The sequence below is a fragment of the Microcebus murinus genome, chromosome 6, assembly GCF_040939455.1.
Source record: "Microcebus murinus isolate Inina chromosome 6, M.murinus_Inina_mat1.0, whole genome shotgun sequence".
Lineage (NCBI taxonomy): Eukaryota > Metazoa > Chordata > Mammalia > Primates > Cheirogaleidae > Microcebus > Microcebus murinus.
Window position 1 is genome coordinate 88544784 of NC_134109.1, and position 14278 is coordinate 88559061.

Here is a 14278-nt window from a genome sequence, read left to right on the forward strand (position 1 = left end):
TTTTGAAAAATGTCTGTTCATGTCCTTAGCCCACTTTTTAATGGGGTTATTTATTTCTTATTGTTGTTGAGTTCCTTGTAAATTCTGCATATTAGTCCCCTATAGGATATATAGTTTGCAAATATTTTCTTCCGTTCTACACATTGTCTGTTTACTTTGTTTGCTGTGCAGAAGCTTTAGTTTACTTAAGTCCCATTTGTCTATTTTTGTTTTGTTGCTTGTGTCTTTGAGATCTTAGTTATGAATTCTTTGCCTGGACCAGTGTCCACAAGAGTTTTCCCTAGTTTGTTTTCTTGTATTTTTTTTTTTTTTTTTTTTATTTTTATTTTTATTTTTTTTTTTGAGACAGAGTCTCACTTTGTTGCCCAGGCTAGAGTGAGTGCCGTGGCGTCAGCCTAGCTCACAGCAACCTCAAACTCCTGGGCTCGAGCGATCCTTCTGTCTCAGCCTCCCGAGTAGCTGGGATTACAGGCATGCGCCACCATGCCCGGCTAATTTTTTTTTTTTTTTTATATATATATCAGTTGGCCAATTAGTTTCTTTCTATTTATAGTAGAGACGGGGTCTCACTCTTGCTCAGGCTGGTTTTGAACTCCTGACCTTGAGCAATCCGCCCGCCTCGGCCTCCCAGAGAGCTAGGATTACAGGCGTCAGCCACCGCGCCCGGCCTGTTTTCTTGTATTTTTATAGTTTCAGGTCTTACATTCAAGTCTTTAATCCATCTTGAGTTGATTTTTATATGTGGTGATAGATGGGGTTTAGTTTTATTCTTTTCATCTGGCAATCCAATTTTCCCAGGATTATTTATTGAAAGGGGTGTGAATAGGGTGCTTTGGCCTTGATTCTGAGTGGGAAGGAATAGTAGTGTAGTCTTTGTATTATTTCTTTGGCTGTGATTGGTGTAAGTGACGTCTGTGAGTTCCTCGGTGATTTAGGCTATGGTTATTAGTGGAAACTTTGCTGGTAATGGGACACCAGGTGGGCTGGTCTTCGGGCACCAGTGCTGTTAGTGGCAGCCTGGGTTTATCAGTCCTCAGGCCCCTGGACAGTATATGCAGGTGCCAGTGGTGGCATGTCTAGGTTCATTGGCCCCTGGGCCTTCAAGTGGCATCCTGGGTTCTAGCAGTGTCAGCAGTGGGCTGGGCACTAGTTAACTTTTATTAAGAATTCATTTCCTTCTTCTGTGTTTTGTAAAAAGAAAAGAAGAAATTAAAAATTAATAAATATAAATAAAAAAATCAAATATTAAAAAAAAAAAAGAATTCATGAATCAGGCATCATCCCATTAGGATTATTTCATACTTTTCCCCCTGATTTGTGTTAGCTTATAGGTTTGTTATAAACTATTTTACAAAGGATACAAATGAAGAGGTGCATAGGGTGAGGTATGAGGGAAGGGGCACAGAGCTTTCATGCCTACCGTGGACATGTCACCAGCCAGGAACCTCCATGTGTTAGGCTATCTTATTATTGTCTACTTTGAAATTCTATAATATAAGTCATGTTATTTCTACCTTGTTTTCTTTTAGAATGTAAAAAAAGGTACTTGTTTTTATTTTGTCCATCTACTATCTAAATTCTTTACCATTTTGGAACCTGATCACCCACCTTTTCATCTTCCACCTACTTTCAGCCACCACTCATTTTAACCTAACATTCTCAGTTAACCCACACTTTCTTTAATTCATCCCATTCTCTCCTCAAATTGGTATAAATTACAAAACTTCCAAAGGCAAACAGATGTATTTCAATTTTTAAGTGTCGTATCATGTTTTTGAGAAAAAGAAGAGGATGGGCAATATTCACAGTAATTTTCACTCTAGTTTCCATGGGTTGTGTTCATTTGAAACATTTCTTCATTAGTTCTTTCTGTAGACCTTCAAAGGCAGAGGCTTTGCTTTAGTATTCGGTGGGGATTCCAGAGATATTTATTGAAATGACTAGTGATTATATTGTACATAATATTACACTAGGGTATAACTATACTTTCCTTTTCCCCTTAACAAAGGATAATGATAATGACATAGCCCCATCTCTTAAGAATCTTATTCAAGCTAAACCTTTCCAAATTCAGAGGATGAGGTTTCACTTATATGTTTGAGAATTACCTGCCATTCTAAATTATTTGAGGTGTTTTATACACTTGGGTAAATCAAGAGAAGCAAATCTTTGGTTTCTGAAGGTCATCACTGCTCTGTTCTCTTGTGTATCTGTAATTATTTTTTCTCTCACTTTTCATCTTCTCCTTTCCTCCTCACTCTTTCTTTATCTCATATCATTTCTTCATTGTTTTACTTAATCATTCTCTTGTACCTTTCCATTGCTGCTGAAATTAAGTAATTTTTTTCATAGATATGTTAAAAAGCACTTTTGGGTAGAAGGGAATAGGATAGTTAAATCTGCTACTGTGGGAGGCTGAATAATGGTCCTTCAAAGGTGATCACATTTTAATCCCTGGAATCTGTGCATGTGTTACCTTAAATATTAAAGGGGACTTTGTAGTTGTGATGACTTTAAATGTTTGTGATGGGGTGATTACCCTAGATTATTTAGATAGGCTTTATATAATTACAAGGGTCCTTATAAATGTGAGGCAAGAGGTCAGAGAGAAGGCAAAGTAACTATGAAAGCAGAGATTGACTGTTGTGGCCACAAACCAAGGAATGCTGGTAGTCTCTAAAAGCTGGCAGAGACAAGGAACAGATTCTTCCTTGGCACATCTTGAAGAAATCAGCCCCGCAAACCCCTTGATTTTAGTCCCCTGCAGCAGGAAACCAATATAGTCATAATACCTTATAGTATGTATTTCTGCCTCTTCTGGTACGTTACAGTTCTTCTCAGAGTGGGAACTATGTCTCTTTTTTGTCTCAATCATAGCACCTAACGGGATGCCCTAATAGATAGATGCTCAAAAATATATTGTACAATGCAATTACATGAATAACTGCAAATGATTTACATTGTTAGATTCTTAACCAGATGATCTGATTATAGATGTTTCAGAAAGCTGGAGAGTTGGATAGCATTTTTAGAATGAAAGCTCTGTTTTTTACTGGAAAAATTTTTAAGGATGTATAGACTAAAATTATGTGAATGTACAATCTACTGATTAGGATAAATTTTTTTAATTCCTAATTTTGCTTAATTTAAAAAAAGGTAGATGCTTCCTTATCTTTCCTGGATGGTTTTGTGGCTGAAGGACTCAGTCAAGGGGCAGCACCTTACAAACCCCACCACCAACGCCAGGAGGAGAAGCTTTCTCAGGAAAAAGGTAATTTTTCATAGGTTTATTGTAAGCTAAATTGTAGAGACTTTTTTTTATGCAATTGATATTAAATCATTAAGTCAATAACTAAAGAAATTTACTTTTTATTATCCCTCCTTAAATACTTATGATTTTTTGTACTCTGTCTAGGTTTTCAGACACCCGGAACAAAAAAGTTAGCCTAGTGTTAATCCCAAATTCATAGATACCATATACGTAAATGCCTAACATATAGCAGCCATCCTGGAATTTTGAAAGAACTTGAAGGTGGAATTGTCATGTTGGTCACTGTACTAGTAGGGTGACACATATTAGTATGGGAAAGTTTCAGAAAACAATCCTGGTTGTTATTGACTAGTGAGTTTCATTTTCATTCTGAGCAGTCTAATATTTCTTAAGTGTATTAGAATGCTTTCTTCAACAAAATATGTGATCAGTTAAGTTATGAACAGTTAAGAAAGGAAAGAATAACTTTATACTTAAGAAATTCAGGCCGGGCACAGTGGCTCATTCCTGTAATCCTAGCACTCTGGGAGGCCGAGGCGGGTGGATTGCTCAAGGTCGGGAGTTCGAAACCAGCCTGAGCGAGACCCCATCTCTACTATAAATAGGAAGAAATTAATTGACCAACTAAAAATATATATAGAAAAAATTAGCCGAGCATGGTGGCGCATGCCTGTAGTCCCAGCTACTCGGGAGGCTGAGGTAGTAGGATCGCTTGAGCCCAGGAGATTGAGGTTGCTGTGAGCTAGGCTGATGCCACTGCACTCACTCTAGCCTGGGCAACAAAGTGATACTCTGTCTCCAAAAAAAAAAAAAGAAATTCAGCCTGTCAGGCAAAGTCCTCTATCATGATTTTGGTAAAGGCGAAATCATTGAGTTACTTACATGGCAACTGGGAAGTATGCATATGAATAAAGGGGAGACCAACAAATATTATCTGCTTCTGAGTTCAGAATGTCAATATTAAAAAGTTTATCTACCTGAGCAAGAGCGAGACCCCATCTTTACTAAAAAATAGAAAAAATTACCTGGGCATGGTGGCGCATGCCTGTAGTCCCAGGTACTTGGGAGGCTGAGGCGGGAAGATTGCCTGAGCCCAGGAGTTTGAGGTTGCTGAGAGCGAGGCTGACGCCACACCACTCTAACCAGGCGGATGCCATGGCACTCTACCCCAGGCAACAGAGTGAGCCTCTGTTTCAAAATAAATAAATAAAATAAATAAATAAATAAAAGTAAAAAGTTCAATGCTGAAAGGGCTTTTTTTCCCCTATTAATTATTCAATAATTTTGTTGAGTATTTTTGAGGCTCTGTACTAGCCATATTTAGTTAAGAGTATAACTAAACAGTTGATTCTAGAATGAGACCAGAAAGTTAAAAACTCTAATGATATCTTCTTTGCAAAAGTATTTATTCTTTTAAGTCTTTTTAATTTTAATTTTTAAATTTTTTGATTGTATTTTATCGTGGTAGGAACCTTACCATGAGATCTACCCTCTTAAATTTTTAAGTATAAAATACATTACTGTTGATTATAGATATTAATACAGTGTTATACAGTAGATCTTATTCATCATCTTGCTTAACTGAAACTTTATGCCCATTATTGGTAACTGCCCATTTTCCCCTCCCCTTATCCCCTGGCAACCACCATTTCACTCTTTGAGTCTATTAATATGAATTTGACTTTTTAGATAGCTCTTGTAAATGGAACCACGCTGTGTTTTTTTCTTTCTGTGACTGCCTTATTTCACTTAGCATAATATCCTTAAGGTTCATTCATGTTTTTGCATATTACAGAATTTCCTTCTTTTTCAAGGCTAAATAGTGTTCTGTTACATGTATGTATCATATTTTCTTTATCTGTTCATCCTTAAATAGGCATTTAGGTTGTTTTCACATCTTGGCTATTGTGAATAATGCTACAGTGAACATAGGGGTGCTAATATCTCTTCAAGGTCCTGATTTTGGTTCCTTTGGATAAATACCCAGAAGTGGGATTGCTGATCATATAGTAGTTCTACTTTTAATTTTTTGAGAAACCTCCATACTGTTTACCCTAGTGGCTTAACCATTTTGCATTCCCACCAATAGTGGGCAAGGGTTCTAGTTTCTCCACATTCTTGCCAACACTTGCTGTCTTTTCTTTTTTTGATAATAGCCATCCTGACAGGTGTGAGGTGATATCTCATTATGGTGTTGATTTGCATTTTCTTGATGTTTTGTGACCTTGAGCATTCTTTTTAGCTACCTGTTGGCCATTTGTATGTCTTCTTTGGAGAAATGTTATTCGAGTTCTTAGCTTGTCTTTTAATCACATTATTAGGGTTTTTTTTTTTTTTTTTCTATTGAGTCAAAGGAATAACATAGTTTGGAGATTAACCTTTATCAGATGTGTGGTTTGCAAATATTTTCTCCCTTTCCGTAGGTTGCCTTTTCACTCTGTTGGGTGTTTCTTTTCCTGTGCAGAAGATTTTTAGTTTGATGTATTATCACTTGTTTATTTTTGTTACTGTTGCCTGTGCTTTTGACATCATATCCATGAAGTCACGGTGCATACCAGTGTCTTTATGAAGCCTTTCTCCTATGTTTTCGTCAAGGAATTTTATAGTTTCAGGTCTTACATTTAATTCTTTAATCCATTTTGAGTTGATTTTTGTGTACGGTGTAAGACAGAGGTCCAATTTTATTCTTTTGTATGTGGATCTTTAGTGTTAGCAACACCATTTATTGAAGAGACTGTCCTTTCCCTATCATGTAATCATGGCATCCCAGCTGAAGATCAGTTGACCATAAATGAGTGGATTTATTTCTTGGCTCTCCAATCTGTTCTATTAGTCTATATGTCTGTCTTTATGCTAGTACCATGCTGGTACTTTTGTTTATTTGTTGAGACAGAGTTTAGCTTTGTCACCCTGCGTAGAGTGCAATGGCATCATCATAGTTCACTGCAACCTCAAATAACTGCGCTCAAGTGTATCTCCAGCCTCAGCCTCCCGAGTAGCTGGTACTACAGGTGCATACCATGACACCTGGCTAATTTTTCTATTTTTTGTAGAGACAGGGTCTCAGTCTTGCTCAGACTGGTCTTGAACTCCTGAGCTCAAGCAGTCCTCCCGCTTCAGCCTCCCAGAGTGCTAGGATTATAGGTGTGAGCCACTTCCCCCAGCCCATACTGTTTTGATTATTGTAGCTTTGAAATCAGGAAGTGTGATGCTTCCATCTTTATTCTTCTTTCTCAAGATTTATTTGGCTATTCATGGTTTTTTGTGGCTCTTCACTGGTGAATTCTAGCAAACATTTAAATTAATGTGATCTTTATCAAACTCTTCCAAAAACTTAAAAAGGAGAGAACACTTCTGGACTCATTTTATAAGGCCAGCATTACGATGATACCAAAGCCAAACAAAGATACCACAAAAAGGGAAAACTGCAGGCTAATATCCCTGATTGAATATAGATGTAGAGATGTCAACAGAATACTAGGAAACCAAACCCAACAACAAAGTAAAAAGATCATATACCACAGTCAAGTCAAGTCAAGTCAAGTCAAGTCAAGTCAAGTCAAGTCAAGTGTGGTTTATTCCAGGGATGCAAGTATGTTCAATGTATGAAAATGAATTAATGTGATATAACATATTAACAGAATAAAGGATAAAAATCACATGATTCTCACAATAGATGCAGAAAAAACATTTGAAAAAAACTGAGCATCATTTCCTGATAAAAACTCTGAAAAAACTAGGAATAGAAGGAAATACCTAAATATAATAAAGACCATATATAGAAAAGCCCACAGCTAACATCATAACTTTGTATGATAAAAAACTGAAATCTTTTCCTTTAAGATCAAGGACAGAGATACCCATTCTTTCCATTTCTAGTCAACATAATAACTGGAAGCCCTGGCCAGAGCAATTAAGCAAGAAAAAGAAAGAAAAGGCATTCAAATTGGAAAGGAAGAAGTAAAATTGTCCGTCTTTGCAAACAATATGGTCCTATATATAGAAAAAACCTAAAGACTCCATTTAAAAAATCTCTTAGAACTAATAAACATATTTAATAAAGTTGCAGGATACAAAACCAACATACAAAAATCAGTTGCATTTCAATGCACTAAATGAACTATTTGAAAAGGAAATTAGGAGAACAGCCCCATTTACAATAGTGTGCCAAAAAATAAAATAAAATAAAATACCTAAGAATAAAACTTAACTAAGGAGGTGAAAAACTTGTATATTGAATACTACAAAGTATTAATAAAAGAAATCAAATAAGACACAAATGGGAAGATAACCTGTGTTCATGGATTAGAAGACTCATGTTAATAAAATGTCCATATATCCCAAAGCAATCTACAGATTCATTATGATTCCTATTTAAAAAGGCTTTTGATATGTTATTTAGCACAGTGATACCTAATGATTTTGAAAATTAAGTTCTCTTTCAAAGTATAACCAATTTCTTCTCCATTAACGCCTTTATATATATATATATATATATATATATATATATATTTTTTTTTTTTTTTTGAGACAGAGCCTTGCTCTGTCACCCCAGCTACAGTGCAGTGGCATCATCATAGCTCACTGCAACCTCAAACTCCTGGATTCAAGTGATCCTCTTGCCACAGGTTTCTGAGTACCTGGGACTACAGGCATGCACCATCACACTTGGCTAATTTTTTCTGTTTTTTGTAGAGATGGGGTCTTGCTCTTGCTTAAGCTGGTCTTGAACTCCTGATCTCCAGTGATCCTCCCACCTTGGCCTCCCAGAGTGCTAGGATTGCATGCATGAGCCACCTACCGTGCCTGGCCTAACTCCTTATATGTTGATAGAATATGTTGGAGGGGAAAAAGTAAAGTTTTGAATTACAAATTGCCCGAATTGTGCCTATACTGCATATAAAGGCCTTTATACATCCAGGGCACGGAGTGAAAATCTCCTGAAGTTCCACATTGGGATACCTGGTCCAGTTGGCATATTTCTTTATTTTCAAACGTCTGGGGGCCATCAGTTGCCATTACTAAAGTCATGGGTGGGGTAGGGAAGGGGAGGTAGGACGGGGAAACTATTTCCTGACATTGCCTGTTTTCTTTCTTAAAATAGTTTAAATGGCTGACACAAATCTAATAGATTGCCCTGGAATTCCCCAAGCTTATACAGTCCTTTGCCAAGTACATTTTTTCCCATAGAAACATCATTATAAATGGGATTAAGCTCTCAAACTGAACTCTTCCTTTCTCCTCTCAAATCTAGTTTTCAGAAGTTCTCTAAAGCAAAATTAAAATCTCATGAGTTTAAACAGTTATGGAAAATGAAATTGGCCATGACACAGGAATAGCAAGTGCTTACTAAATACTTACGGAATAAATTATAAAATTATATATTTTAGAATTCGGACTGTCTATAAGATAGTAATAACGATTAGGGGAAAAATTGGTATTTCTTCATAAAGAGTTGTTAATTCTGGAATCCTTAAAGTATCAATCAATTGTGATACGTCTTGAGATTTTTATAAATCATTTGTAAAGAGTAGTAGTTAAATGTTACTTTAATAAGTGATACAAGGCCGGGCGCGGTGGCTCACGCCTGTAATCCTAGCTCTCTGGGAGGCCGAGGCGGGCGGATTGCTCGAGGTCGGGAGTTCAAAACCAGCCTGAGCAAGAGCGAGACCTCGTCTCTACTATAAATAGAAAGAAACTAATTGGCCAACTAATATATATAGAAAAAATTAGCCGGGCATGGTGGCGCATGCCTGTAGTCCCAGCTACTTGGGAGGCTGAGACAGAAGGATCGCTTGAGCCCAGGAGTCTGAGGTTGCTGTGAGCTAGGCTGACGCCACGGCACTCACTCTAGCCTAGGCAACAAAGTGAGACTCTGTCTCAAAAAAAAACAAAACAAAAAAAAACAAAAAACAATAAGTGATACATAGCTCTCTTGGGTAGAAAAATGTCCAATTTCTAAGAATAAACTTCAGGAAAATACTGTAAAATACTAAGAATTGGCAAAAATTGGTGGAGTATTGGTGAACACACTTTATTACCAGTTACCATCCAAGAAGAGCATTTAGGATCAGTGTATATTATTCTATTGAAGTATTATTCAAATATGTTATAGCCCGAATGTTGGACATCACTAGAAATAGTAAAGGAAACAGCAATATAATCTTCTATCTACCGAACTATGCCTTTTAGAAAGCTATGACAAGTTCAGGTAGTTAGTCTGTCAAAGAATAAAATTAAATAACAATAATCAGGCTGGGCGTGGTGGCTCATGCCTGTAGTCCTAGCACTCTGGGAGGCCAAGGTGGGCAGATCATTTGAACTCAGGAGTTGGAGAGCAGCCTGAGCAAGAGCGAGACTCCATCTCTACTTAAAAAAAAAAAAAAGAAAAAGAAAAAAAAAGAAAGAAATTAGTTGGACAACTGAAAATATACAGGAAAAATTAGCCTGGCATGGTGGCCCATGCCTGTAGTCCCAGCTACTCAGGAGGCTGAGGGAGGAGGATCCCTTGAGCTCAGGAGTTTGAGGCTGCTGTGAGCTAGGCTGACACCAGAGCTAGGCTGATGCCATGGCACTCTAGCCTGGGCAACAGAGTGATACCCTGTCTCAAAAGAAATTAAAAATTAAGAATAATCAAATAATTAAAATTAATTATTTAAATAATTTTAAATGAGTAATTATTAATAATAAAAAGCAGCCATGAATAGTCAGAAATGTATAGTCAAATGGTCAAGCTATAAAAGAATTGCAGTACAAGACACAATAAGTGAGTGTGCATAAAATTGAAGCCTCTAAAGTGATGAAAGATACAAATAGGTTAAATATTGACTGATAGTTTATTATCTTTCACCTGGATTACTTCAGTGACTCCTATCTCTAAGGACTGTCTCTGCTTCCAGCTCATGTTTTCTCTTCTGTGTGAATTGCCCTCATTCATCGTCTAGTTAACCTTCTACATATTCATTAAATTGCAGTTCAGTCACCTTCTTCCTTCTGGCTCTTTCTGTGTACCATTTTTCTCCTCCCACATGCAGCTCTTGCACATCTAGTTAACTTAGCAACATTTCTGACTGTTTTAGTTATTTATTACTATATGGATCTTGGGGCATTTTCATTAGAGAATGAAAATAATGTAGTTTGAACTTTATTCTTCAACCTTGAGCCTTTCCAGGCTTTTCTTGGATGCTATTCTTAATTCTTTGTCTCAGAATTGAAATTTTGTCTGTCTGCTCTTTTTTTTTTTCTGAGACAAAGTCTTGCTCTGTTGTCTGGGCTAGAGTGCTGTGGGATCAGCCTAGCTCACAGCAACCTCAAACTCCTGGGCTCAAGTGATCCTCCTGCCTCAGCCTCCTGAGTAGCTAGGACTACAGGCATGTGCCACCATGCCCGGCTAATATTTTCTATATATTTTTAGTTGTCCAACTAATTTCTTTCTATTTTTAGTAGAGATGGGGTCTCGCTCTTGCTCACGCTGGTGTCGAACTCCTGACCTCAAGTGATCCTCCCGCCTCAGCCTCCCAGAGTGCGAGGATTACAGGTGTGAACCACCACGCCTGGCCTGTCTGCTCTTTAGATACTGGTCCCTTCCATGTCTGTTTTTTTCTATTTTTAAATTTTCTACCTCTAATTTTGAACTTCTTTTTGCTCTTTGACTTAAAATCTTTCTTTTTAATCATGCATAGGAAATATTTCTGGAGCTTTTCACTGTTATTAGAAATGTTAATGCAGTGGCTTGGTGACTCATTGTCATAGATGCTATTTAAAAGAGGCCAATACTGGATAGTAGGTGCTATGGTTTGAAAAATGTCCCTTCCAAAACTCACACTGAAGTTTAATTGCCATTGGGAAGGTATTAGGAGGTGGTCAGGCCATGAAGGCTGTGCCCTCCTGAATAGATTAATGTTGTTGTCACAGGAATGGGTTTGTTATCGAGTGGGTTGCTATAAAAGTGAATTCAGCCCTCTCTCACTCTTGTAGTCTCTTGTCCTTCCATCTTCTTCCATGGCATGACACGACATAAAAGGCCTCACCAGATGCTGATGCCATGTTCCTGGACTTTCCAGCCTCCAGAATCATGAGCCAAATACGTTTCTGTTCATTATAAATTACCCAGTCTATGGTGTTCTGTATGGCAACATAAAATGGACTAAGGCAGAAATTGGTACTGACTAGTGCTGCTATTGCTACAAATGCCTGAAAACGTGGAAGCAGCTTTGGAACTGGATAATGGTTAGAGCCTGGAAGAATTTGGAGAAGCAAGCTAGAAAAAGCCTAGATTGTCATGAATAGAGTATTAAGGGTGGTTTTGGTGAGGGCTCAGAAGAGGAAAGCTGCAGGAAAAGTCTGAAACTAGAGATTTAAGTATTCGTGATTGAAATGCTGGTAGAAATATGGACAGTGAAGAACATTCTGATGAGGTCGCAGATGGGAAAAAGAAATATCTTATTGGAAGCTGGAGTAAAGGCAGTCCTTGTTATGAAGTGGCAGAAATCTTAGCTGCATTATGTCTGTACCCTAGGGCTTTATGGCAGATGAAATTTAAGAGCAATGCGAACTAAGATATCTGATGAAAGAAATTTCTATGTGAAACATTTAAGGAGCTATGTGGCTACTTTTAAGTGCATATACAGTAAGATGCAAAAGGAAAGAAATGACTTAAAGATGGAATTTATAATTAAAAAAGAAGCAGAATGGAAAGACTGAAAATTTTCAGCCTGGCCATGTAAAGAATGAAAAAAATATGTTTGGGAGAGCAAACCAAGGATGTGGCCAAGTGACTGCATGCTATGGAGATTAGTATGGATAGAAGGGATCATCAAAACAGTGGGAGAGTAACACTGCAGGCCTTTCAGAGGTCTTCAAGGCTGCTTCTCTCATCACATGTCCAGAGCTCTCAGAGGGCAGAATGGTTTCCCTGAATCCATTGGCCACCATGGATGGGCCTGGTGTGCCCTCCATGGGATTGCTGCCCAGAGTTGCCTCAGGTCTCTGCGCCCTGCATTCTGGCAGAGTGCAGTGCTCCTTGGCTGCTTCAACCTTGGCTCAAGCAGGCCCAGGTGTGGCTTTTCCCACTGCTCTGGAAGATATAAGCCATAAAGCTTAGTGGTGTACACGTGGTGCTAATTCTGTAGGTGTGCAGAATGCAAGAGCCATGAGGACATGGCTCCCTTTACCTAGATTTCAAAGGATGTCCTGGACAGCCTGGGGGCTCAGGGAGAGACTTGTAATGGGGCAGAGCTACCACAGAGGCACTTGTCTACTAGGGCAATGGTGAGCAGAAATATGGAGTTGGAGCTGCCAGAGAGAGTTCCCACTAGGGCAATGCCTAGGGCAGCTGTGGGAGTGGGGCCACTCCTGAGGCCCAAGAACTATAGAGCCATCAGCTTGGAGCATCAGCCTAGGAGAGCTGAAGGAAAAGACTTCAACCCCTGAGAGCTACTGGTTGGACTGAGCCCAGCAAAGCCATAGGGATGAGGGTACCTGAGGCCTTGGTGGTGCAAATCCTGCCCCAGTGTTCCCAGAAGGGAGAACAGGGAGTCAAGGTAAATGGTTCTGGAGCTTAAAGACTTAATGTTGATTTCCTTGTTGGATTTTAGACTTATTTGGCACCAATTACCCCTTTCTTCTTGCTTATTTCTCCCTTTTAGAAGGGGAATGTCTACTTTATGCCTGTCCTACAGCTATATTTTGGAACCATATAATTTAATTTCACAGGCTCACAGCTGGAGAGGAATTTGCCTCCGGATGAATCATGCCTTGAGTCTCACCCATGTCTAATTTAGGTGAGACTTTGGGTTTTGGACTTTTGAGTTGATGCTGAAACGAGTTAAGACTTTTGGGACTTTGAGGATGGCATGAATGTGTTTTGCATTATGAGGACATGAATTTTAGGGACCAGGGGCAGAATGCTATGGTTTGAATGTGTACCTCAAAGTTCATGTGTTGTTAATGGAAGCTTAATCCCCAGTGCAATAGTGTTGGGAGGTGAGGCCTAGTAAGAGGTGATTAGGTCATGAATGGTTTAAAGTCATTATCTTGGGAGTGGGGTTGTTATAAAAGCAAGTTTGGTCTTCTCTTGCTCTCGCGCTCTTTTGCCTTTCCACCTTCCACCGTGGGATGACATAGCATGAAGACCCTCCCCAGATGCCAGCGCCATTCTCTTGGACTAATCAGCTTCTAGAACTGTAAGCCAAATAAATTTCTGTCCATTGTAAATTACTCAATCTGTGCTATTCTGTTATAGCAACAGACTATGACAGTAGGTTAAATTAGATGATTGAAAAGCTTAGAATGAAAGGACATTCTTGCTGAAAAGGACCTTAAAGAGAAACAAGTGGTTTCCAAACGTGATTACAAATGAGAATCACAAAGAGTTTTTAAAAAATGAAACAGTTTTTTGAGCTCTACGCTAATTGTTTCAGTATGTGAGTCTCAGTCTGTAGGCTTGGCTATAAGCATACAAAGATCCTTAGGAGATTCAATGAAGTAAGCTTGATTCCTGGTTATCAGATTTTCATTTGGATACTGTTGATGTAGTCTGAACCTTCCATTTTACAGACAAAGAAATTAAGGTGTAGTTCACATACCTAGTTAACACCAGATCTATGTCTAGAATCAGTTCTTCTGATTATTAGCCCATTATTATTTTTCTTTTTGCACATTGATAACTCTTCTGTATCATTCATTTAGCTAACCAACAAGCATTTATTTAGTAGTCTTCACAGATTAAGTGCTGTTTCCTTTGGATAAGGCAGTATAATATAATAGTTGAGAATACAGCTTTAGAGCTAGAGTGTCTGAGTTCCTGTCTGGCTCTGTCATTTCCTTTTTTTGTAATCTGGGTTAAGTTCTTGACAAACTTTTGCCACAGTTTCCTCATTCGTAAAATGAGGCTAATAATTACAGAAGTTGACATTTATATTTTCTAAGATACTTTTTATGATTTAAGAAGGTCCTTTTTGTTATAATCTAGACAGTCCAAAACGATAAATTTGCCAGTTATGATTA

General features: G+C 38.2%; 1 protein-coding gene across 1 annotated transcript in view; it reads left to right on the plus strand.

The window, feature by feature from the left end:
• AP4E1 (adaptor related protein complex 4 subunit epsilon 1) overlaps positions 1 to 14278 on the plus strand; it is a 79866-nt gene that overhangs the window by 41176 nt on the left and 24412 nt on the right. Inside the window, exon 15 of the mRNA XM_076004363.1 lies at positions 3157 to 3271. Within this exon, the coding sequence (XP_075860478.1) occupies positions 3157 to 3271 (115 nt within the window). The remainder of the gene's footprint in view (positions 1 to 3156; positions 3272 to 14278) is intronic.